The 25,444-nt window shown below is 34.4% G+C and overlaps 5 protein-coding genes across 6 annotated transcripts; 1 reads left to right on the plus strand and 4 right to left on the minus strand.

Moving 5' to 3' along the window:
* Positions 1 to 4,389: 4,389 nt before the first annotated feature.
* On the minus strand, positions 4,390 to 7,091 carry LOC103841407 (patatin-like protein 7). Its single transcript, XM_009117943.3, has 2 exons — positions 5,089 to 7,091; positions 4,390 to 4,933 (listed from the first exon to the last, which is right to left on the minus strand). The coding sequence occupies exons 1-2, from the start codon at positions 6,262 to 6,264 to the stop codon at positions 4,619 to 4,621; spliced, it is 1,491 nt and encodes a 496-aa protein (XP_009116191.2). The 5' UTR covers positions 6,265 to 7,091; the 3' UTR covers positions 4,390 to 4,618.
* A 934-nt stretch (positions 7,092 to 8,025) lies between these two features.
* On the minus strand, positions 8,026 to 11,361 carry LOC103841408 (protein disulfide isomerase-like 1-3). The gene is made up of 11 exons (XM_009117945.3): positions 10,723 to 11,361; positions 10,361 to 10,490; positions 9,901 to 10,066; positions 9,680 to 9,798; positions 9,510 to 9,590; positions 9,217 to 9,378; positions 9,041 to 9,109; positions 8,875 to 8,955; positions 8,663 to 8,797; positions 8,529 to 8,585; positions 8,026 to 8,437 (listed from the first exon to the last, which is right to left on the minus strand). Exons 1-11 carry the CDS (start codon positions 11,292 to 11,294, stop codon positions 8,270 to 8,272), a joined length of 1,740 nt encoding a protein of 579 aa, XP_009116193.1. The 5' UTR covers positions 11,295 to 11,361; the 3' UTR covers positions 8,026 to 8,269.
* Positions 11,362 to 11,808: 447 nt separating this feature from the next.
* LOC103841409 lies at positions 11,809 to 13,649 on the minus strand. 2 transcript variants are annotated; one of them, XM_033281260.1, is made up of 7 exons: positions 13,516 to 13,649; positions 12,998 to 13,451; positions 12,795 to 12,912; positions 12,606 to 12,712; positions 12,435 to 12,520; positions 12,172 to 12,317; positions 11,809 to 12,098 (listed from the first exon to the last, which is right to left on the minus strand). In XM_033281260.1, the coding sequence occupies exons 1-7, from the start codon at positions 13,595 to 13,597 to the stop codon at positions 12,039 to 12,041; spliced, it is 1,053 nt and encodes a 350-aa protein (XP_033137151.1). In that variant the 5' UTR covers positions 13,598 to 13,649; the 3' UTR covers positions 11,809 to 12,038. The 2 variants fall into 2 exon arrangements, with proteins under 2 accessions (XP_033137151.1, XP_009116194.1); XM_009117946.3 differs by having other exon boundaries at positions 12,606 to 12,715.
* A 75-nt stretch (positions 13,650 to 13,724) lies between these two features.
* On the plus strand, positions 13,725 to 16,678 carry LOC103841410 (pentatricopeptide repeat-containing protein At3g54980, mitochondrial). Its single transcript, XM_009117947.3, has one exon. The coding sequence runs from the start codon at positions 13,787 to 13,789 to the stop codon at positions 16,319 to 16,321; it is 2,535 nt and encodes an 844-aa protein (XP_009116195.2). The 5' UTR covers positions 13,725 to 13,786; the 3' UTR covers positions 16,322 to 16,678.
* Positions 16,679 to 19,514: 2,836 nt separating this feature from the next.
* LOC103841411 (AP2-like ethylene-responsive transcription factor SMZ) lies at positions 19,515 to 24,721 on the minus strand. The gene is made up of 7 exons (XM_009117948.3): positions 22,364 to 24,721; positions 22,228 to 22,253; positions 21,804 to 21,834; positions 21,567 to 21,654; positions 21,270 to 21,421; positions 20,089 to 20,168; positions 19,515 to 19,881 (listed from the first exon to the last, which is right to left on the minus strand). Exons 1-7 carry the CDS (start codon positions 22,768 to 22,770, stop codon positions 19,634 to 19,636), a joined length of 1,032 nt encoding a protein of 343 aa, XP_009116196.1. The 5' UTR covers positions 22,771 to 24,721; the 3' UTR covers positions 19,515 to 19,633.
* Between the last annotated feature and the right edge of the window lie 723 nt (positions 24,722 to 25,444).

The following is a 25,444-nucleotide window of genomic DNA, read 5'->3' on the forward strand; positions in this document are numbered from 1 at the left end:
TTTTCCCAGTCTTCATATATTACCTTATCTTACCTTTCACCTTGAGGAAGTCTAAGCCTTTATCCAATATTTCATCTCATGCCTAAATCAATACTCACTCAATCCCACTGGAGAAGAATCATCTTAATAGTCAAATGTTTTGAAGACAGTTTTTCTCCATTAATTGAGATAAACATTAATCAGAAACCAATTAGTTATGTATTGAAGAATTGAGTCTCAAAAACATTTTTGAGTTTTGAAATTGCAAAAAAACACATTAGTTTTTAATATTTTATTTGATCCATATACCACGCCCAATATCAATGATTGGATCTCCAGTGGGGTTGAAACATTTTTGAGTTTCGTTTCTGAAGATGAAAATAATTTAGTTTTTGACATGTGTTTATCATCCATTCCATTTACCACGATCAAAGGACTAAAGAACTATGTGTTTTTGACATGTGTTCATCATCCATTCCATTTACCACGACCAAAGAGGACTAAAGAACTTTGTCAGCACAAGCTCTCGCAGTAGTATTCTCTAGGAAGATATTTCGTTCTAAGAACATTATGCATCGATCTAAGTATATATAATCGGTTACATCACATACTTACGCAGTACACTACACTACCTATGGAATTTGGCATGCTAATTATCTAACCGTTTCAGTTAACTATTTTCGCAGGTAGCATGCATGCTATAAATCAACATGTATATAACACTGCAAACACAGGTTAGATCAGTGTACTTTTTGATGCCATTGCCAAGTCCTCTACGTCTATTAATGCATTCATTACATCAAAAGATAAAATGAACAGTGTTTTAAAAAAGAGTATATAATTTACAAATATGGTTAAGAAATTGACCAAGTCAGGTTACCATATTTTGATAATGTTGATTGATGTCGTGTTGGATAATAAGACGTGAGTCGTGAGAATGGGTCCCATGATGCCAGTCCGGTGCTGGGCAAGAGTATCCCACTACAAAGATCCTTCTTCGCTTCTAACCTCTCTTTCTCTTCCTTTTTCCTTTACCTTTTTCTTAGTGAAATCTCAGATAGGTAAAGACAAGAAAAGCTTATTGACTATTAACTTAAAGTGCGAACTCAAAGCCCACTTTGTTAAAAAAAGTTTCACTTTCGGCGTTCTTTTGATGCGATTAGTAGAATTAACTTGACAAAAGCTTAACAAATTTGTGACATAGAGTGCTTGTGTCTCTTTTTCTTTGTGTGTTTTTTTCCTTGTTTAGTCTTTAACGTTTGCTTCAGAGCTCAAACCAGATACATATATTTTTAGCATTATCAAGTTTGAACTAGATACATGCAACATATCTAACTGTTGTTAATATATAACGTTGAAAACATGTTAAACCGTTTTCATAATCTGAAAAACGCCGTTTAATTTCCTCGGCTTGAAGGTAATTATGGTAAAAGTCAGATTCTCACTCGGATATGCAATCTTTGTTTAGAGAAGTGAATCATTTATCAAGCATGGCTTGTGAACTATGGCAACTAAACTGCCAGGGATCAAAACTTCACAATTTAATTGTAAAATAGCTTCACCTAGCTCAACTGGACGTATAGAATAGCTCAACTTATTCTTTATTCTTCTCTCAAAATGGGCAAATAAACTGAACGATGCGGTAAAAATGAACCCGAACCGATCTGAACCCCACATAAATATCGAATGAATTTTATTTTATGGTATTTCAGGTTATGGATATTACCCGAACCTAAATGAATATTCGATAGAACCCGAAACATTCAAAATCCAAAAAAAACTTGTAATAAACATGATCTCAATTCTTAATATGTATCCGAAATACACTACGATATTTTGAATATCTAAAATAATTATCTATTACATGAAGGTTGATAGTTGAAGGTGGCGGTTGAAACTTGAATTTTTTTTATTTTGATTTTGTTTTCATTGAATAATGTTTCTTATTTCATGAGAACTTGGTTTTTGTTTTATGCTTTCATCTATTTGGTTTTATTTTTGTCAATAACTATGTTTACCTTTCTTTTGATTTTGAATTATCATATTTGATGTTTCTTTCTTATTTTTGAATCGATTTTACTTATGTTTTTGTTACAAATAGATATAAATCAGGTATTTTAAAATCTAAAACCCCATTTTACTTATGTTTAAGTTACAAAGTAGATAAAAATCAGGTACTTTTAAATCGAAGAACCGAGTGGGATCCAAACTCGAAAGTACATCGGATTGTACCGATTCTTTGAAGATTTACTAATCCCAACCGAACCCGATTAGAATTCGAACCGGTCCCGAACCGAATTTTCATATAACTCGAATGAAATAACTGATTTTGATAAACCCAAAAAAAGAGACCCGATTGAAGAAAATCAAAACCCGATTGGAACACCAAATGTCCATAGCTAACTCAAATGCAACAGGTAGACCAAAGGGCCAAAACGTTTTGGTTACATAGAAAAAAACATCTGACCTAAACATGCATTAAACCGAGTTTAACCAATTTAATCAAATTAAACCTTTTGTAACTACACTGAACCAATCAAAAACATATTTTATAAGCTTTTAATATTTTTTTAGCTTTTAATATTTTAGTTGACAGACGGGTAACCAAACCAACATGAGAAATTAAGAATCAATGGAAAAAAAAACACAAACCAAAACATTCAAAAGTAGGTATAAAATGTTCATAATGAGGGTCAGGCACAGATCGAATAGTACTATATTTTTTTTAGTATTTGTAATTTGTTTTGTACTTCATGAATATCTGATTTTCCGATTTGCTTTGCTTTGTAAAAGTACGAATATCTAATTTTCTAGATATCCGAAAAACGTTTTTAATATTTGAGAATATTCATAGATACTTCATCCACTTTGTTCAATACAAGAATTTTTTTAAAAAAATGATTTATTTTTTAGAAATACATTTTACATGATAATAAAAAGTAAAAAATTAATGAACTTATATGTTATATATTTTTGTTAAATTAATATTTTTTTCTTATAAAACAAATGTTCTTAGAAAAATGTAGTTTTGTATAAAGATTTTTTACTTTTTTAATTTAATATTTTTATAATTAAATTTTAAACTAAACTTTAAAAAATTATATGTTAAATAATTATATAATATTATACATTTAAAACTCTATATTTAATCGTATATATATATATATATATATATATATCTATTTGTATAAAAGTCGGAGCGGAGATTCATCTCTAATTTTTTTAGTATTTGTGATTTACTTCGTTTTTGACGGATATTGATTTTTGATATTTGTTTTATTTTGGAGACTTATGGATATCCAGATTTTTTCGGATCGAATCGAAACAAATAATGAATCAAATTAAATTTAAGGATAAAATGCCCACCCTTTTATAATCAAACTAAGCCAAACCATAATAATTTTGGTTTGAATTTGTTACGTATTATAATTTTGGTTTGACTTTGTTACGTTTCTCTAAAATTAAATTAACCGTAACTTGAACCCGAACTGCAAACTCTATAGCCGAGATCAAAGACAAACCATCGAATAATTGTCCCCATGAAAGATGACATCACTTAAAGAAGCAACCAAACTAAAGATGAAATTCGCTACTGAATATATTTGTACCGACGCATAATTGATAGGAATGAAAAGATTTACAAATTTAAAAATTTAAAGTTATATAGTTGTAAACAAATGAAAATACTGTATCGAGTGTCGGTGGATGCGACCGAACCGACAATCAAAGACGTGGGGCTACTCACAGATACATGACGTTCTTGCACCGTCCCTCCCCTCGACGCACGCACACGCGCAAGAGCCCAACGACAACATTTGTTTTCTTTTTGGAATTTATAGAACGCTTCAATTCCGAACAAAGTTTTAAAAAAATCAAGATAATAATGTGTTTGAATGATGTGATCACATAACATAACGAATCTTCTTCATACGTTCTATTCAGTAGAGGCTCCCACGTCCAAATGAAATTAAATCAGTTAACCAACGAGATTTTATTGGTGTTTGCACGTAGCTTTTACACATTAAAAAGGAATCCGACAAGATTTAATACTAGAAGCTCCGATTGAAGTATTAATGATATAAAGTTGTGACCCTTTGTTTTTATATGTTTATTGTCATTAATAGTGTCGTCTCTCGAGCTCCAAGAGTGTTTTATTGGATTGGATGGCTTCTACTTATAAATGATTAGAGAATTTGATTAGTAGTATACTCCGTACGACATATAAGAAAGATTCTTTTAGTTAAATTGCATTTTTGTGTAATTATTCTGTCATTTCATTCCATGGTTTTTATATTTCATTAATCATTCACTCCGAATGAAAGCTCAGAACCAAAGCAAATAAAATACACAATTTTTAGATTGTTTGGTTAGTTAAAGTAGTTAATAACTTATCCCGAGTTAGTGGAAATGTCAAAGAGAAATCATGATGAAAACATAGACAAATAAAAATTATTACAGGAATCATGTTTTTTTTTTTTGGCAGCATGAATGAAGGAGTTCGATGCCCTTTTACAATATGATAGATGTTTCCCCTTTTCATCTCAAATCTATACAACAAATCATAACCTGAGAAGAACCTTATCCTACAATCTCTAAATAAACCAAAATATAGAGAACAATAACAATTTTTTTTTCTTGTTCATCGTTCTCTGGCGGTCACACCAATATCCTTGTCCCTTGTCTTCTGATCTGCCCTATGAACTGATTGCTTGAACGCCACGGTTGGTGCAATTCTGCTATTTCTCCTTTGATGCTCAAGAACTAGTTCCCCGGCTAACCAGTCAAGCTTCTCGAAATTGCTCTGTTCATCGATTCTTTTGCCTCCAAACAAAACCGATTCTACATTCTTTTGCTTTAGCATCTCCTCCGCTACTCCAACCAGCATATTCACATTGCTCCCACTCGGGTCTGTGTCTATGCTTGGCTTGCAAGGTCCTAAACTCGACCCATTCGCCTGCACCAATACCCAAACACTTAGTAACAACACAATATCTATCTACATTGTAACTTTTATGGTTTCATTTTAGAAGAAGTACCATGATCCAACATAAACCATAACATATGACACCAAAGTATAAACCATAACATAAAGTGTCATTTATTACAAACCTGAATCCGAACGTAGTTGCTGCTGCGGCAGTGACCAAAAGCCATGGCCACAGCTTGATCAACCGTGTCGGCAGCACCGTCGTTCGAAATAAGAGCCGCGGGGCGAGACCAATGCTTAGCCGTCCACTTAATAATCCGATCATACTCATAGCTCACATCAAGCAACTGACCCATACCAAGAGACAACACAAGCAGATCCTCAACTCCACGCACGAACGGAAACTCCTGCTTGTTATGCAGCACGTGCGTGATCGCAGCCGCCGTTGGATTGCTCATAGCTAAACCACCACCTATCGCCACACACTTGGTCTTCCCATCGACCGACTTCATCTCAACCGGCTCGAACACCCCTGGCTCAGCCCAAGTCGCTCTACAAACCTCCCAGAGACGAAAATCATAACCGTCCGTCTCAAGCGCGTCGGCGCGTGAGAATAAAAACGGGGCAGAGCTTTTAAGGTCGTAGCAAGGTATGAGCACAGGTTTGAGCGTGTCCTTCAAAGTCAGCTCAGAGAAAGACTCTTTCATCATTCTCTTCAACTTCCCCGTACCCGAACCCGACGACCCGGTTCTCATGACCCGTTTCATTAACGAAGAAGACCCCGACGACCCGTAAAGACCCTTTGCGTTTTTCGTAAGGAACTGCCACGTGTCCTCCGCTTTAAAGATCGGACGGTCACCGTCCCTCGACCCGAACAACATCGCCGTGAAAATCCCGCCGACGCCGGACCCGGCGGCGACGTCGAAGTAATCGGAGATACGGGCATTCGGGTCGCCCGACTTGGATTTCAAAGCGTGTTCTAGATAAGCCAAGGCCTTTCCCGGTATAATCCCTCTCATGCCTCCTCCGTCGATGCTCAAGATACAAACTTTGCCTCTCTGATTCTTGACCGATCCAGGAACAGAGTCTACAACAACCGAGTTAACCGGTTCCGGTTCGGGTTTCGGGTCTTGGTCGTACCCGAAGAGGAACTTGCTCTCGAGGATGGAGAAAATCTCGTAGCTGAGTTTGTCAGTATCCACGCTCGGCTCCTGCATATCCGTCAAGAGGCTGTTATCATCAACCGAAGCCGCCTCCATAGCCGCCGCCGTGTCTCCGCCTCTCTGTTTGATTAAATGCTTGACGGAAGCCGTCGTGGTTCTTCTTCCTCCGCTTGGTTTATTGCGTGCTCTTTGCATGATGATTGATGGAATAGAATCAAATCCAGTATTTGACTCAATTCAGACAACAAACAAAAAACAAATATTTGTCTACAATATGAACACAAAGAGATTCAGACCAAACCAGTCGTCTTTGGTCAAAAAAAGGTTTCGCCGTTCTCTTATTTTGCGCGGAATCTTCAAATTTTTCAGCACGAGCTCGTCTTTTTGAGGAGAAAAGTAAAAGATTATATCTGAATCAGCTTTAAAAGGTTGAATCTTTTACTTTTCTGAAGGAAAAATGAAAAACCAAGAGAGAGAGAGGGAGATGAAGAAGACGAGTAGAGCAAGAACAGAGGAGTTACAGAGGATGTCTGTTTTTGTTGCGCACGCTTTACTTAAAACCACCCCCACCAAACTCAGATTGAAGAGAAAGGAGAATGGCAGACCAAACGCGGATTAATTACAAAATGGAGAAACGAGCAATAAATATTTTTAATTATTATTTTTTTCTTTTTTTTTATTCTATAAACACAGATAAGTGTGTTACAGTTTTGCCATTAAAGAGACTTGAAGTTGCATTCACTTTTATAGAGATTTTATTTCTGTGTTACAGTTTTTTTTCTATTTTAATTGTTTTTTTTTCTATTCTATTCTTTTAAATGATTACAGTTTTTGTTTGGTTATTTGCTGATATGTTAGCAAAAATGTTAGATTTAAATGTCTGTCAAAATAAAATGTTAGATTTAATGCACAATTTTCATATTTAAGGTGAAAACCTCCTCTGCTTACTCTAATAATACTAAGTTTTGAGTTTAGTGGTAATGTGTTATATTTACATTTATGTGCTAATTGCTTTTCATATGAAACTTTAAAAGTAATACTCTCTCCGTATTTTAATATAAGTCGTTTTAGGGAAATTTTTATGTTTTAAATTATATGATGTTTTCGATTTTCTATGTAAAATTTATTAACCTTTCATTTAAAAAAACTGAGGGAATCAATTGTTTCTCTTTTGTTTACCGGTGAAATCATATACTGAAAAAAGAAAGTAAAACTTGAGACGTTACTTAGATTTGGAAAAGCTAGGTACTTGCAAGTATCACCTAATCTTTACATGCCACTCTGTCTTTCTTGTTTTAACATAAGTGTAACGCTATGATAAAGATTAGACCTCCAAAATGCAACGCTTACTACGTTAATTTTAAACGTCCCTTTCTCCTTCTCTCATAGATGAAATGAAATGCAATCAAGAGAAATGAAATGCTGATAAACAGAGAAACAATTTAATATATTTTGACCTTTACGGAAAAGAGATGTATAGTAGTATCTTTTAGTCGAAAAGAATCAATCAGAGACGTGTGTGGAGGGACTCTGAAAACATATTTACATATTTAATAATTTATTTATTATTATAATATATGATGATAAAATTTGGCAAGTCAGAGTTTTATCGTGTTCTCTAATCTCTTTTCTAATATTATTTGGAGTCTATTATTTGCTGTAAGATTTTGTTATAATCAAATCGATTAATCCGTTTTAATATAACGTACACCTACACCGTAAGAGTTCTGGATGGGCATAATGGAATTTAGGTTTAAGCTTTTATCTGATGTGTATCCCTTGTCTGTTATTGAGGGACCATCAAGAGATCCGGATAATTCGAAATATACAATTTCAACCGAAAAGCCAACTTGTTTCCGTAGAACAAATATTGGTTTTGTTTTTTTCTTAAATCGCCTGAAAATGTTAGAATCATAATTATTTTGGTACAAGAAAATATCTAAAGTGTAAATAAAATCAACAAACCATAATTTCAAATTACTAATAAATAAATTTGAAATTAAGATCATGAGGTTATTGTTGTACTCGAGCCAAAAAGCTCATTCATCTTTGACTTGAGAAACCAAAATTCTTTTAGTTATTCAATACATAACATACAACATAAACCAACAATATAAAAAAGAACAATACATTTTCTATCATGTATAGAAGAGTCATCATCTATAGCCGGGGTTACACTTTCTGTTCCTTGCAAGCATCATCACAGCTCATCCTTGGCTCCATCACTCTCAGTCTTCTCATCAGCTTTCTTGGTCGTGATGACCTGTTCAGGTGTCGCTGAAGGTTTCGCAAGTTTAAACGGGACTGAAGCGTGCTTCTTCAGGAATTTGTACAATTCCACTACTGTACGGTCAACATCCACTGTGATCTGTTCTCAATACAAGCAACAGTTATAACAAGTAAAAGACTTGCAAGTTATGAAAAAAAAATGTTTGATATAGTGAACAATCTTTACTAACCGGATCAAAGCTCTTGTTTCCTCCAGGGAAGAACAGGATTGTTGGGAACCCATCAGCCTGAACGTAAAGAAAATTATACAAAAGCAAAATTAAAATACTGTCTCAAAATTTTGCTGTTAATTAGTTATAGTTACCTTTGCTCTAGGATGCTCATTGGTGGTACCATCCATCTTGGCTACAACTAGTGAGTCGATGCCCTTCAGATACTTTCCAAGCTTGTTGTAAATCGGCTCAAACGATTGGCAGTAGCCACACCAAGGAGCATATATCTGTGATAGAACGCACGCATTAGGTACATAACACTAATGTGTAAAGAAGACTCGCAACGTTTCAATGTGATTATTACCTCGAGAAGTACATCCTTTGACTCGTCAAGAACAATCTCATCAAAATTGTTTCCCACAATGATCTTAACATCACCGTCATTCTGCTTTTAATAATTAGAAGCTAGTGAAAATCAGTAATGATGTAGAATGTCATGTGTGTTGAAATTAAAATGTGGGAAGTCTTACGGTTTCAGGTACTGGATCTGACTTGTAGAAAGGCTTCAGTTTGTCTGCTAAGAAATCTTCCGCAAGTGTCTGTTATAAAATATATAAAAGGTCGTTGTGTTAAGATAATTCACCAAATAATTAAACAACAAGAAGTTAACCACAAACATTTCACAGAGAATAGAAGTAGGTCTGACCTTGATGTTGTTCACGGTCAGCTCACCGTCAAGAATGAACTTCCTCATATCTTCATTTCCAGTGTAAACAAGAACCTTGGGGGCAGTGCCGGTAACACCAAAGAATCCAGAAACTGCTTCTCCGTAATCCTCATTGTCCATTTGCACGTACACAAAGACAAACTGCAGACAAATAAAGAGGATTGACCTTCCACCTCATCAATAACTATCGTCATCATCATGAACCTTGTCCGTTTGATATATAATTGTTCCAGACATGAGCACAGAAAAATAAAAGATGTAAAGAAAAGTACCTTGCCCTTGAAGGACTTTGCCACCTCCCTCAGAGTGGGAAGGTGCTTCTCTGATTCATTTGTCGTAGCGAAAAGAATGAGCTGTCAAGGTTTAAGAAATAAAAGTCAATCTCCTTAGTTTGTAGCAACGAACATGGGGAAAATATTAAAAAAGACAGAATGGTATTTACTTGGTTTTTCACTGAGTTCTCGAAAATCAGTGATGCGCCTTCCCTGGTGAAGTTGATGACCAACGGAGATTTGTTGGCTGACACAAACTCTGATATAGCCGCCTTAGTGAAATTTCCATCTGTCAGAAAGTAGGACAGTGAGTGAGAGACACACACAGAGGAAATCTAAGCAGCAAAGAAAAAAGAAGTGATAATGTGTTGAGTGTTGGTGGATCTTTTACCAAAACGGGCGAGTTTCTCTTCCTCCTTTTTCAGCAAAACTAAGGCAGGACGCTTGACTTCGGTTTCTATTTCAAATAGCTTTGCAATATCAGGGCTTGTAGTTTGGTAGAAACTGAGATCGTCTTCCAATCTTGATGCAGCAGCAAGCTCTGCACTCTCTGATCCCTGAGCAAGATAAAATGATGAAAATGATGTCAGAACAGGATATTCAAAGCAATTTACACTTGTGAAATGCGGTAGACAAAAAAAGTAGCTCGTATGCTAACTGTAACCTATACATGAATGGTATCTTTCACCTACTAAACACACCAAGTGCAATTTTCTTAACAATTAGCATCTCCGTTTCTTTTTCTTTCTGGTTTTCTCATGGTTTCATTTTGGTTGACCATTTGTTTCATAACTCCGAGAAATCCAAAAAGGAGAGCAGATAAAACACCATGTATTTTGAAGGTTTCTTACCACTAAGGAGTCGAGAAAAGCAAGAACAACTTTAGGTTCAGCAGATAAAACCCGCTCAGCCTCCTCTACTGTAGTGATGTTGTGGATGCTTGGACTGGCCTTCTTCTTCATCCAAGTCACAATCCCATCCCTGCAAAATTAAGCCTTTTAAATATCCAAACCAATACTGGTGAATTGCATTGAACAATCGAAAACCAACAACTGAAAAACCAAATCAGATAAAACAAATCCAAGATCACATGTCCTCTATCTATAGCACCAATGCCAAAGCTAGACCTGATGATCATATCTCAAACTATTCATCCTATGCTATCAATTGCCTAAATCTAACATCTAATCCATAAACGAGAGCAATGACTTACTTAGTCCTTTCTCCTTCATAGGTCTTACGCATCTCTCCGTCCACAAACAAGAACACCGTAGGGAACCCCTGAATCTCGTACTTCTGAGCCAAATCCCCTTCCTCCGTCGCGTCAATCTTCGCCAACGCCGCAACGCCCTTCAACTCAGTCGCCGCCGCGGCGTACTCGGGCGCAAGAGCCTGGCAAGCGCCGCACCACGGAGCGTAGAACTCCACCATCGCGAAGCTATTGTTCCCGACGAACTCAGTGAAATTATCCTTGGTCAACACCGCCACGTCTTTCTCGTCGACGATCGGTAACTGCGGCTCCTCCTCGTGGTACTCGCCGCCGCCTTCGTGCTCTCCGTGATGGAACTCTCCTCCCTGCTCGAGATCCTCGTAATTCTCGAAGTCGCGGTACTGATCGTGGTGCGAATTAGCGTGGTGTTGTTGTTCTTCCTTGGACTCCTCCGCGGCGAGGAAAGCGAGCTCCTCGTCGAGATCTGAGCCGTTCGCCGCGTTCTCTGCGCGCGAGGTGGCGAGAAGAAGGAAGGAGAGAAGGAAAAGGAGAGACATGCTTGTGGACGACGCCATTGATGTACGAGATCCGATCACGATGGATTTTTCTGACTCCAGTGAGAGAGCTGAAGCAGAGAGGTTTTGGGGTTTTTATATTAATAGAATTATTAAATTTAAAAAAAATGCAAAATTAGTTTACCAGTCACGTGGATGACTCGCTGGCGGAAAATTTATCAAATGAGAGGGTGACACGTGGGAAGTGTGGGTCATAACTCATCGTTGACTTCGAAGAGGTGGAAAGGTCATGTATTCAGTGGCGAGACGTGCGTAGTGCAACCGAGGAAGTGTTATTATTATTTATCGTAAGTGGGAATTTGATATATTTCTATCTTCTGATTTATGCATATTAACACATGGATTTGACTTTGATATCGATCACTTTGATATTGTGTAGTTACTCCGTTTTGAATCTGTTTGGTGTTAATGTTATACTTCTCCAACCAGCTAGGATGACTCTTTTAATTTTAAGTACTCTCCAACCACTAAAACCAATTGATTTTGAACCACTGTCAAATGAGATATGTTCACATGTTGTATATGCTTTCATCGCTGTATAACTAAAGTTTCGAAAGGATTTGTACAAGTCTATCCAAAATAATGAAATTTTATCAAGCATCATGCAACCCCGAGAACAATGGTGGTAGTTAAAGCTTTTAGCTCAAGTCGCAATGAGAGAGTCTTGATTACATTTTGAAAGCAAAAAACATAGGATTACTGTTTGGAAGATGTGGTTGGCATCAGTAGAACATAGGCCAGTAATCAATCATACAAGTCCTTCAAGGGGAATCCTTCTTCGATTCCTCTCTCCGTTATCGCTTTCTACACCCAAACATTACAACAACAAACTCAAAATCGACGACCAAAACAATGACCTAAGAGTAGTAAAGTATACCTGGATTAATTTAGTGATCATTCCAGGTCCTTCCTCAAACCTTTTCTCCTTCCATTCAATCTCCTCTGGTTTTGTACAAGCCAATGCCTCCAATGAACCAACCGGTACTTTAATCGTCCCAACGTGCTGCACAATCCTCAGACTACCTACATACAGTAGAGTTCTTCGGATGATTAAAATATACATCATCTTATCTCAACAGTCAACAAGTGAATCTGTTGAACCAAAATATATATAAGCGAGATATAATGAAGAAGATGTACTTGTAATGAAGGCTTCTTCCCAAAGCTCACGCTCAGACCACGAAGGTGCTCTCTCGCGGTATGGAATCCCCTTGCTTAAGCATACTCTGACAGTAAAGAAAACAAACTTTCACTTACTGATCATGAACAGAGCGTTAAGAAGTTCAGCTTATTATTACTATTATTTCTTACTCGATGACAATTTCTCTTATAACTCCTGGAAGCACACCGTCAGTTACAGGTGCAGTCTGCACTTCAAACTCCCTCAAACTCTCACCGTAAAGACTGCCAGATGATGACTTCTACAATAAGTTCGAAAGCCAAATCATAAGTTTCTTTTTAACAAAACATTAAGAAGAAACTCAAAGCTTTTCTCTGTACCTTGCGGCAAACCACAAAGAAGTTTGTGACGCAACCCTCCAGCAAATGATCACCATCATTCGACAAAAGAAGCTCAGTAGTCGAAGGAGGTCTAAACTTCTCCAGAGGCGTCCTCAGCCTGCCTACATCAAAACCCACAAGCTTAGCTATCAGAATCCTCATCAGTTGAATGAGCAGAGAGAGAGAGAGAGCTAGTACAGTACCTTACCCAGTCTGAGTACTTAGCATTAGCAACATCTCTTCCACTACCAACCAAAGCCAAACTCGCAGCCTTTTCTCCAACACCTAAAGAGTATCCACCTATATGCAACCACACATCCAGACAATCCACAACCTTTTCATCACCCAACCTACTCAACTTCTCCGCATTACCATTAACAAGAACCGTTACAGCTAACTCTTCTCCACAAAGTCTCCCCCTTTCCTTCACCACAACAGAACTCATAGCCTTGCTCATAGACCCATTGACTAAATCGTACACACTCGACTCATGAGCCATTTGATTCAACCAGAACCTCGATGACGACCCAGAGCTGAACAAAAGCTCAGGCTTTGAATCCAAAAGGATACGAATCGAGCTGGAAAGTCTCTTCATATGTCTCTCCCAGAACAAGAAGCTAGTCCCACTGTCTATCGTTCTCGTCGTTGTATAAGCACCTGTAAAAATTCAAAGCTTCAAACTTTGCTGCAGTCTCTCTATATCTTCCATTTGATTGCGTACCGGGGAGAGATTGAAGGAAGGTAGCGACGGGAGGAGCCTCCAAAACGACGCCGTTGTGGTAGAGAAACCTGCAATTCGACATTTTTTTTTTCTTCTCTCTTGTGCTTTGCACATCTCTTTAATTAGATATATAAAAAACAAATTAAAAAGGAAAAGGAAAAGCCCAAAACGACGTCGTGAAACTGAGACTTTCATTAAACCTAGGGTTTAAGCCGTTTCGTTCTTCTCCGATCATCTTCCTCTCCTCAGTATAGAACACAACAAGTTAAAAATGCGATCTTTATTAGCTTTCAGAAAAATTCCACCGCCGTTTCTTCTTCGTTGCTTGATTCACTGTAAACCCTTTTGCTCACAGTCTCGATTTCCTACTGAATCCGACAACCCAAGCCCACAAGTCAACGAGAATCCACCCACCTCCTCCTCCTCCGTAGTAGTAGTAGCGAATCTCTCGACTAGAAAGCCTGAACATAAAGACGAATCGCGTGTAATCGACGCGCTTCTGGACCGGAGGAACGACCCGGAATCAGCTCTTCGGTTCTACAACTGGGCTAGACCTGGAAGTTTCGAGGTCGGTGACTCCTTCTGGTTACTCATTCACATTCTAGTCAGCTCTCCCGAGAGCCACGGACGCGCACGTGACTTGCTCCAACGGTATGTTTCATCAAGCAGTCCAATGCCAAGAGTATTAGTCTGTAACTTGGTGGAATCAGCGAAGTCGTTTGGGTTTGAAGTAAAGGCGTTACCTTTTAGTTACTTGTTGAATGCTTACACCAAAGAGAGGAGGACTGATTGTGCTGTGGAGTGTATTAAACTAATGATAGAGCTAGGTTTGGCTCCTTACGTTAGATATGTGAACAACACTTTAAGTGCTTTAGTTAGAAGGAACTCGATAAACGAAGCTAAGGAGCTCTATGGTAAGATGGTCGCTACTGGTCTTGTTGCTGGTGATAAAGCCACTGCTCATTTATTAATGCGAGCGAGTTTAAGAGAAGAGAAACCTGAGGAGGCTTTGGAGGTTTTTAGTAAAGCTATCGAGAGAGAAGAGGAGCCTGACGGTTTGCTTTACAGTCTTGCTATCCAAGCTTGCTGCAAGACGGTTAATTTGGGTATGGCGTTTGGTTTGTTGAGTGAGATGAAGGAGAAGAAGTTGTGTGTTTCGCAGGAGACGTATACTTCTGTGATAGTGGCTTTGGTGAAGCAAGATAGGGTGGAGGAGGCGGTTAGGTTGAAGGATGAGATGGTGAGTGAGGGGATACCGATGAGTGTGATCGCAGCAACGAGTCTGATCAAGGGACATTGCAAGAACGGTGACTTGGGTAGCGCTTTGGAGATGTTTCGTAAGATGGAGAAAGAAGGACCGTCTCCGAACCGTGTTACGTTTTCGGTTTTGATAGAGTGGTTTAGTAAGAGCGGGGAGATGGAAAGAGTGCTTGAGTTTTACAAGAAGATGGAAGCTTTAGGTATTACTCCTTCTTCCTTTCAAGTCCACTCGGTGATCCAAGTGTGTTTGAAAGGTCAGAGACCGGAACATGGATTGAAACTCTTTGAAGAGTACTTCGAAACCGGTAGTGCAAATATCTTCATTTGTAACAGTATGTTGTCTTGGCTATGCAAGCAAGGTAAGATAGATGAGACTAAAGACTTGTTAAGGAAGATGGAGAGTAGAGGTCTTGGACCTAATGTGGTTTCTTACAACAACGTGATGCTTGCCCTCTGCAGAACGAAGAGGTTGGACTTGGCTCTTACTGTCTTTTCAGAAATGCTGGAGAAGGATATAAAGCCTAACGACTACACTTACTCCACTTTGATCGACGGGTGTTTCAAGAATCATGATTTTCACAACGCGTGGGAAATCATCGCTCAGATGAACTCTTCCGATATCGAAGTCAACGAGGTTGTGTACCACACGGTTATCAATGGTTTATGCAAAGCTGGTCAGAGTTCTAAAGCGAGAGATATGTTGGAAGATCTGATGAGAGAGAAGCGGGTTTGTGTCGGTTGCATGAGTTACAACACCATCATTGATGGATTTATCAAAGAGAGTAGAATGGATTCTGCGGTTGCAGCTTACAGAGAGATGTGTGGGAACGGTGTTTCACCGAACGTGGTGACTTATACCTGCATGATGGATGGGTTATGTAAAAACAGTAGAATGGATCAAGCGCTGGAGATGAGGAAGGAGATGAAGGAAAAAGGTCTGAAGCTTGATGTTCCAGCTTATGGTGCACTTATCGATGGATTCTGCAAAAAGGGTGAAATGAAAAGTGCATCTGCTCTGTTCTCTGAGCTCTTTAAAGAAGGGTTGAATCCAAACAAAGCTGTTTACAACAGCTTGATATCCGGATTCCGTAATCTTGGAAACATGGAAGCAGCGATTGATTTGTACAAGAAAATGTTGAAAGACGGTCTGAGATGTGATCTGCGGACGTACACAACTTTGGTCTATGGGTTGTTGAAAGAAGGAAACTTGATCATGGCCTTTGGTTTGTACACAGAGATGCAGGGGTTGGATATTGTGGCTGATGAAATCATGTGTTCGGTTATCGTAAACGGTCTTAGCAAGGTGGGACAGTTTGTGGAAGTGGTTAAGATGTTTGAGGAGATGAAGAAGAATGATGTGACTCCAAATGTGTTTATCTACAACGCGGTGATTGCAGGACATTTTAAAGAAGGAAACCTTGATGAGGCTTTTAGACTTCATGATGAGATGCTTGACAAGGGTCTTGTACCTGATGGTGTTACATTTGATATTCTAGTGAGAGGGAAATATGGAGAATCTCAATGTATTGGTGTAGAAAGTTTGTAGCGGCATTTTTGACTTATTAGTTTAGCTTTGGCTTCTCAATAATCTTGTTGTGTTTATTAAGCTTTGGAGGGGTTGCAGGTTAAAGCCGTTAAGTTACAAGATTAAATTAGTCCATTCTTTTGATCAGCTTTGCTCATAAGCAATGGGTTTGCTTTGTCATTCTTATGGCATAGTTGTGCCTATGAAGGGTCAAGCTTTGACCAGGGAACTTATAATACTGTTGCATTCCTAGGCTTGTGTTGCAAGTCTTGTGGCTGTTGTCTTTCTTCGGAAACTTCTTTCTGAACATTTTTTTTCCTTTCATGTAAGCATTGACAAAGCAAGCTATGTATACAAACCTATTTTGGGATTTTGATATTATGGATCCAAGAAAATTTTAAACAAGAATGAGAGCACACTTTACCATGTCTTAACATATATATAATATCGATATGTAAGTTTTTACAAAATACATTTCATGCACAAGAATAATGACAATTGAGAATTGGAAAAAAAAAGAAGGCTTTGTAAAAGAAAAACTTAACATATAGAAATTATTGTAAGGAGTTCAATTATTCAAATAACCGATGAAAATTTTGATCATAATCTATACTATTATTTATGAAGTGATTTAGCTTATTTGTCATGATTTACACAATTTTAGCTAATTTTTCTATTTGTCATGTTTTAATTAGGTTTAAGATGAGTCATTAATGTATTAATAGCTTTTAGTTGAGTCCATAATTTATTAATTTAAATAATATAACTATAAAATATGTAATTAGATATATAATTATTTTGATTTTGCTTATTTGTCATATTTTCCATGATTTTAGTCAATTTTGCTTATTTGTCATGTTTTTATTAGGTTTTAGATTAGTCATTGATTTATTAATAATTTTTAGCTGAATCACTAATTTATTAATTTAAAAAAATATCCGTAATAAATTTTATATATAATTTAAAACGAATTTTGATTTAATAATATTTAAATATATATGTTATATTAAAATTCTTATTTTCTTATTTGTCATATTTTATTAGGTTTTAATCTTTTATAAAGGTCATTGGTTTATTATTAGTTTTTAACTGAGTATTTATTAATTTTCAAAACACCCTTAATGAATTTTATATATAATAAAAAACGTATTTTATTTTAATAGTATTAAATTTATATGTTATATTAAATAATTAATTATAAACTAATATAATAAAGTTGTGAAAATATATTTAAAAATTAAGAGAATTCTTATATATATTGGGTTGCTATCTGAAAACAATATTTCTTTATTATAAAGTTAAAAAAACAAAGATATAATACTGTTTATAATTAAATATTAGTCAAACAAAAATATTTATATAAAGATATTTTCTAAACTATTTCTAATATATGAGTGTTTTAAAACTTTTAACACAATAATAAGTACATAGTTTGATGAACAACTTTTTGACATATATAAATAATTTGATGTTTGATTTAACTATTTAAAATCATAAATAATAACTTAACTTGTGAATGAGTTCAAAATAAATTTTCTTGCTTTTACTTTAACCAGTTTAAGTTTAATCCGTGAAACACTATAGCTTCAGTTGGTGACCACTAGAAGAATGAAAAAAATGAACAAAATAAAAAATAAAATTTTATTTGAGGAATTGAAAAAAAAAATATGAATTTTTGTTCAATTTGTTCCTTATCAAAATTGCATAGAGAAAAGTTTTCTTATAAATTCATTCCTCCATTGGGAATTTAGAAGAAAAAAATGGGATCTAGCTTTCAATAATTTGACTAAAATTTCAACATATCTGGTATAAATTTTGAGGAATAAAAAATTCACCATAATTTTTTTCCATCAACATGTTCACCAATTAAGTTTTATAATGCTGATTTTTGGATTAATAAGACATAAATAATAAGTATTCGTAAGATGATTATGTCTGCATATGCGGACAAAACACCTAGTTCTCATATTAAAATTTTACATATTGCCAGTTTTTAACGACCTATAATTAGATTTCATTAAAATGAAATTCCACAAAAAAAAAACCTCAAAAATAGTTAATTGCTATTTTGATGAGAAATATATTAAATAAATTTATTCCAATTGTTTCTATATCTCATGTATTTCTATTCCACTATTCTTTGTGGGCTTTTACAGCTTAGACTATTATCTTAGGGTCTGATTGGTTTCTTCGACACCGCTTGCAAACGCAGCTTTGCCATTGTTAAAAGGCGTTTGTTGGCGTTTTGCAACAATCACAAAAAATTCTACAAATCAATTCAAACCGTTCCAAACCTTTTAAAATCAAATTGGTTCTTGTTAGCTTTGCGGTTAGATAAATAAATTTAAAACATTTTGTAAAAATATTATAATATTTTTTGAATTTAAACTTAAAATTAAAATATTATAAATAAAAATATATAAATTTATGTTTTAATTTAAATTCACTAACATATCATAATTTATTTTTAAAACTTTATACTAAAATTATTTTAGTATGATTTTAAAATTAATATATATACATATACAAAATATATACATACATAAACGAAAAAATATTCTTTTAAAAGTTCTAATATAAATATTCAAAACAAATCTTATTAACATTATAACTTTCATTTAAACTACAAAAATAAATAATGTAATATTGGTATTTATTATATTTTCTCAAATAGTATATTTTTATATTGTTTTATAATGTTATAATGTGTTTATATTCGTAACTTATTATTAAATCACTTCAATATTTTATAATTAACCAGTCACAAATATCTCGCAAACTTACCAATTTCTAACTGTTATACCAATTGTACAAATCGTTTATTAACGTGATAAACCAAAACCACTTACATCTATATACTTCTGCAACCGCACCAAAACCACTTACATCTGTAACCAAAACCACTTACATCTATATAGTTTTGCAACCGCACCAAAACCACTTACATATGTATACTTCTGCAGCTGCACCGCTGCGTTGCAACCGGTCAGACTCTTAGATTTCACAATCCCATTAGTTTAACAATTATAACTTGTTCCATACATGTTTTCAAAACGTTCCCATGTTATTTATAAAAAGGACACAGACAAGATAAAAGATAATACTATACTCGTGAAGGACATTAATACACGTCACAATTCATAACATTATATTTTCTTATAACCCATTATTGCAGTCACATCTTTGTGATAACAAAGTTTGGCGCATACTCGAGTTGAAGTTAGAACAAATACGTTTAATATTTCTCACTCATTATGGATCAAATTTATGTTCGATATACAAAAAATCAGAAGAATAAACAAAACACTTAAAATAGAGTAGTATATATCGATCTTATGGATCAAAACTAGTGGACATGGAGGAAGAGGAGGATGTGGTCATGGTGATAAAAGGGAATCCTGATGATGCTGCAACTGTCTTTAAAGGGTTCATCGTCGTCACCGGTAAATAGATCGGTGAGTGCTTACCGAATAAACCCATCGCGGATTGGTTACCTTTGTAGTAGTCGCTTGTTGTCAGCTTTATATTTTGCGATGATGATGAAATGCCAAGACTTAATTCAAGATCATTGTGAATATTTCCTGAAGGAGAAAGAAAACAAATGTTAATGAATCAGATATACAGAAGTTGCTAAGAGACAGAGTAAAAAAGGTTAGCTGCTAGGGTTTGCTTGATCTAATCAAAAGTAAATGTGACATTTATGGTAAGGGTTGTATAAATTGGTTTCACCCAACTTCATCAATCAACCTTACAATATGTAAACATTGTGACCCAGACTTATCCATTACCTTTAATAGAGGCACCAGACTTCATGACTCCTCCCTTTCCCAACTCATTATTGTATTTGATTGCTGCTGCATCCCATCCCCTGTGAATTTTCATGCACGTATAATATCTCTGAGTTATTTACAACATAAGAAGAAGTCTTTGGTTTCATTTTATTTTGTTAATAATGTGTTCATCTGTGACATTCAAACATGATTAAAGGGAAATCGTCCCCGATAGGACAAGTATCAAACTCGTAAGCAAAAGCGACTAACTACTACCTCCATTTTTTTCAAAACAAAAAGTTTGCAAATAAAAAAATTTGTAACATAAATTACTTTAGCTTGGTATTAGTTTTAGAGGAATAACTAAAACTTCGTGTAACATAACAATATCCATACGATTCACTGAGGAAAATAAAATTGAGTAGAAAAGATCGTATACTACTCAAAGTCTTTTTATACTGCTCAATTTCATAACAGTTTTGTTTAGTGTGACCTAAGTTTTTAAAATAGATTATGTTCAACCATGTTGATATCTTAACAAAATGAGTAAAAATGGTTCTTAGATCAATTTTAAAATTTTATAAACAAGTTTGAAATATAATGTTATTATTAGTATTTGCCAAGTTAATGCCGTTTTTAAGTTGTAAAATCTATTTCAACTTGTAAAAGCTGTTATTGCTATTACTATTTGTCATATTAAACTTTTGAACAAAAAAGGATAATGGTTGTACTAAACACTAAAGACATGTGATATCATCACCTGATTGGATCAAGCTGAAAAAAATAGTTTTTCTTTAGAATATGTAAACAAATGTTTAAGTTTGTTCTAACTTTTCTTAGTAACTATGAAATTTTGTAGAGCTAAATGCTATCTTTTAAAAAGTGAGTGTTGGGCTTTATAATGGCAAGCAATAGAATAAAATAAATAGAATATGGACGAACGGAAGGCAAGTGCTTAGAGGATTTGCCGTTCCATTCATATTCCATCAACCGAATGGGAAGTTTTTCCGAAGGTTTTTATCATAATAAATAGTAAAATTCAGCTAAGTAATCAGACAACAGTTTTAAACGTGTCTGAGTAAATATTAAATTTGTTAATTAAGGATCTTCAAAATTAAGATAAGATTGCATGTGTCTAACAATTACAAAAGTACTAAAATGTTTTCAGTGAAGTGTAGGTTAGATAAGAGTAACGGTACCTGTTTTGGAAGAGATGAATCTGATCGTGATGAGTTTTGAGTTGGGTGCATTTTTGAAGAGTCAAGCCTTTATATTTGGAACTTCCTCTTCCGAAACTCGCACTTTCTCGCCTAAGTGTTTGCACGAACTCCACTTTATTCAAATTCTTCATCTATATAAATGTAATTGAGAATTTCAGACCCACAATTAGTTCGACAAAACTAAAAACAAAAATATACAAATAGCTAATTCAGCTTCATATATTCCAAAGAACGTATTTATCACGTTTGTATATAATATACACTTATATGTATAACCTTATCGAGGTCTTGTCTGTAATCCTCCACAACGAAGTTGATATCTGCGTCGAGACCACGAAATTTGATAGCAGCTCGGTCGTAGGCCCTGGTATACATATTTATATTCAATTATTAATAATCAACTAATATTTCTTTAATGTATCTTCAAACAATAATGTGTAATTTGACAAAATTAAACCATACTACAGCGGCGAATGTTGTCACACATAATATCATATATATATAATCTTTTACCTTGCTGCTGCGTAGGCAGTATCAAACCCGCCTGTTGAAACAGAACATTAGGTTAAAAACAGAAGAATGATAGTTGATACAATCAACAAGTTTGTGTTTTAAGCAAAGAAAAAAAACAAGTTTGTGTTCAATAAAACGTGTAAGGTAGAAGTAACAAATATCGGAAATGAGCTGTAATAGTCTACTATGTTTTGTCTTTTATATAAAAAGTATATTTAAAAATAAATTGCAGTAGTTGACGTTTTGTAAGAAAAAAAATCCTAGCATTTACTTGTAACAGATGTTGTCAGACAAAATATAAAATTTTATCACAGGAATATGATAGTTAGAAAATCATCGTTTATGCCTATATATAGACAGACACACACACGACGTAATTAAGAAGACGAAATAATTAGAAAGGGTTTGATATAAATATACTTACCCAAATAAACTTGCTTTCCACAATCCCTACAAAATCATCAAGTCCAAGAACATAAATTAGGGATTTATATAGCAATAATTGGATATAATTAATTGTCAAAAACTAGACTAAACAAATTAATTAATTTTTGTAATACCAAATATGAGATTCCCAACGACCGGTGCGACGGTAAAAAGTGACGCCACGATACTGGGAGCTTCGTGACCTTGGTCCTCTTCTGCTCTTCTTTACCACTTGCTGCTTGTTCCTCTGTAAAGAAGACAGTCTCAACCAGTGACCGTCGTCTAGGGAGAACTCAATGTTCCGGCGAGCATCAGCCACGGGGAAAAGATCTCCGGTTTCTCTAGAAGGAGGAGGAGGAGGAACGACATCATCGTCGCGTTTGAGAATCCCAAAGGTGATGAAATCTTTTCCGGCGGCGGAATCTTTGGAAGACGAAGAGGAGATGTTAGATTCTTCGTCACCGGCGGTTGAGACAAATGGTACTTTGCGATCTTGATCTTCTCCATAGTTAGAGAACATACCAAGACTGAGATCCAACATGGTCGTGTTCTAACGGCGTCTTATTGAATCGGTGTTTTCTTTTTCCGGTGAGATAGAGAGAAAAGATGAGAGAGAGAGAGGATAAGTGGCAAGATGGGAGGGGGGAGAGAGAGAGGGTTCTAAAAGAGGGAAGAAAAAGAACGTGGGACGTGTTCACTGTGAAGGTTGCATTGGATACACTTGCCCTTTATTTGCCTTTTCAAGTTTCTCTTCTTTAATTAATTTCTTAAAAAATAATAATATAAATGTACTTGCCTTGCCGATGTATCGAATATATATGTTAGTTTTCTTTTTCTTGATTGAATATTAGAGAGGCTGTACGATGAGTTCTATACTTTAATGTTGTAAATTCAGCAAGTTGTTTAAAAAAAATGCTGTAAATTCAGCTCGTTAGTATAACATAAAATGTAAATGATTTTTTTTTCATTTAATAAACTCGATCTAGTTCAAGTCATTAAACATATAATGCCATCAAATAGGTAAAGAAGTTAAAAGTGATCAGAGATAGAAAAAACATGGGGGATGCATATAAAGCAGACCTGTTACAAAATACTTTTGGTTTCTTTTTTTTTGACAAAATGTGAATTCATTTCATAGAAATGGCATTGAGATACAATAGCTTGGATCTAATTCTGCTAGAAGTAGCAAAGGCTATCTAAGAATCCCCAAAAAAAATAAAAAAGATCCTTAGATACATTGTTAGGCTTAATCTAATAAAGACTAAGGCTAAAACATGAAACATGAAAAATACTTTTGGTTTCCCTAGCATAACATATACGAAGTCTAGTTCTAGGTACAGACCTCGTATATGTTACAAAATACATTTGGTTTCCTTTAACATATTGCTATTTGGATATCTTATACATCTTTTGAGTTTTGATCAATTCATCAAGTTTTAAAAAACATATAAGGCAGCATGTAGAGTTTAAGGAAATTTATATTTAATGATGTTTTAATATCAATAAACCGCAAAGTCAAACCTTAAAGAATGTATGTATATTGCGATTGGTTGAAGAGTAATTTCTATGTTTTTATAATTCCTTCAAATATTGTACTTCATTGCCGAAGAAATTGTTAACGTATGCTCGATTAATGTAGAAGTGTCTGTAAGACTAAGATTATAAGATCTTTTTGGGTCTAATGATTATAAGTTCTTCTTAATTAACAAGTGTACGTTATTCTTTCCAAAAATAACGTTATTTAAATGCGACAGCCTTATCGTCGACAAAAAAAAAGAGGACAGAAGAATGAGACAGTATCGTCAATAATAAAATACAAAAGTCAACCTATGAAATTTTCAGCATCCTACTAGCATTATTAGTAATCAGCCGATTTATTGTGTATGTTAGTTTAAAAAGACAAAAGGAAATGTATATCAATTAATACAAAGTTACTTATTTGGTTTGTAGAGTCCTAATCAAAACTGTTCAATTGATGACAAATATATAAATATATCAATTAATGTTTAAATATTAAATTAAATTAATTAGCATCAAATACGTTGATATAAATATGTCCACCATGGTAAATCCTAGTCCAGACAATCCATTGCCTTCATTTTGATGTATGTAAATGTAATTATGCAGAGGTTTGTTGAACTATTTGACTATTTGCCACTAGGAGATTTTCTCGTGCTCATGCACGGATATAAATATTTCTAAAGTAAATATATTATAATAATTGATTGCTTACATTTAATATTAAATTAATTTATAATTTATATGCATCATTCATATTAATAATATTTTATTACTTTAATTTTTATATATGTTATATCTAATCGGTTTTGTTCTTTTTTAGTCGATTAGTTATTATTTGGATAAATTAGATTGCATATACGAATTCAACTGTAATATTTTTTATTCTGTATATTAAATTTTTTATTAATTTCTTATTTACATTTAGGTGGTTGTTATCTTAGATATGTAAATATATTTTATGAAGATTATGTATAACTTAAGATATATTGTGCTTAGAATGAAAAAAAAAAAAAAACTAAAGTGTATGATTCCAAATTACATAAATTAATATAACAAAACGATAATATTCTAAAGTCTCTTTTATATATATAAATTTTACAAAAGAATTAAATTGTAACAGTTGGTTAATATTTTATTTTCATTTCTAATATTTTTTGAGTAGTCCTATGATTTATATTTATAAAATAAATTACTATTCTTATAAAATTATATAATCTTATCGTAGTTAAATCTATGATTTTAGATATAAGTTGGATTAGTCGAATCATTCATGTTGTGAGTATATTGAGTTACATATATTCTTTCAAATTAAAAATGAAGTACAATTATTTTTTTTATTATAATGAAGTTAAATATGCATGTATTTTCATAACATTTATCAAATTATATGTTGATGTTTCTTAAAAAATATTAGAAAATAAAGGATGATCAATATAAAGTTACATGCGTAAGTAGCTGATACATTTTTGAAAGCTCATGTACACATATCAATATTTACAATAATTAAAATATTTTCAAAATTCTAAATAACTTTATGCATTTGATTTATTGAATGGAAACTAAAATTTATTTGAATAATCTTAAAAATGAGAATTCAGATTTGCTTTGGTATTTTGATTATGGTTCTATTAAGTTCCACAAATACAAAAACATAAAATTAAAAGCATATTTAATATTAAGAAAAAATAACTTTA

This window comes from Brassica rapa, chromosome A09 (genome assembly GCF_000309985.2).
Source record: "Brassica rapa cultivar Chiifu-401-42 chromosome A09, CAAS_Brap_v3.01, whole genome shotgun sequence".
Lineage (NCBI taxonomy): Eukaryota > Viridiplantae > Streptophyta > Magnoliopsida > Brassicales > Brassicaceae > Brassica > Brassica rapa.

Bases quoted from the DNA above. Each gene is read 5' to 3' on its own strand.
- LOC103841411 (XM_009117948.3), bottom strand. From the start codon at position 22,770: ATGTTGGATCTCAGTCTTGGTATGTTCTCTAACTATGGAGAAGATCAA. The intron at 21,422-21,566 runs GTTATACATATA...ACATTTATATAG, and splicing joins ACAGACAAGACCTCGATAAG to ATGAAGAATTTGAATAAAGT. The intron at 20,169-21,269 runs GTACCGTTACTC...GAAAATTCACAG, and splicing joins ATTCATCTCTTCCAAAACAG to GGGATGGGATGCAGCAGCAA.
- LOC103841409 (XM_009117946.3), bottom strand. From the start codon at position 13,597: ATGTCGAATTGCAGGTTTCTCTACCACAACGGCGTCGTTTTGGAGGCT. The intron at 12,716-12,794 runs GTACAGAGAAAA...AACTTATTGTAG, and splicing joins TCTTTGTGGTTTGCCGCAAG to AAGTCATCATCTGGCAGTCT. The intron at 12,318-12,434 runs GTACATCTTCTT...TACTGTATGTAG, and splicing joins GGAAGAAGCCTTCATTACAA to GTAGTCTGAGGATTGTGCAG.
- LOC103841410 (XM_009117947.3), top strand. From the start codon at position 13,787: ATGCGATCTTTATTAGCTTTCAGAAAAATTCCACCGCCGTTTCTTCTT.
- LOC103841408 (XM_009117945.3), bottom strand. From the start codon at position 11,294: ATGGCGTCGTCCACAAGCATGTCTCTCCTTTTCCTTCTCTCCTTCCTT. The intron at 8,798-8,874 runs GTAATAATCACA...GTTCTATCACAG, and splicing joins CAAAGGATGTACTTCTCGAG to ATATATGCTCCTTGGTGTGG. The intron at 8,586-8,662 runs GTAACTATAACT...CTTTACGTTCAG, and splicing joins ATGAGCATCCTAGAGCAAAG to GCTGATGGGTTCCCAACAAT.
- LOC103841407 (XM_009117943.3), bottom strand. From the start codon at position 6,264: ATGCAAAGAGCACGCAATAAACCAAGCGGAGGAAGAAGAACCACGACG. The intron at 4,934-5,088 runs GTTTGTAATAAA...GTATTGGTGCAG, and splicing joins GCAACTACGTTCGGATTCAG to GCGAATGGGTCGAGTTTAGG.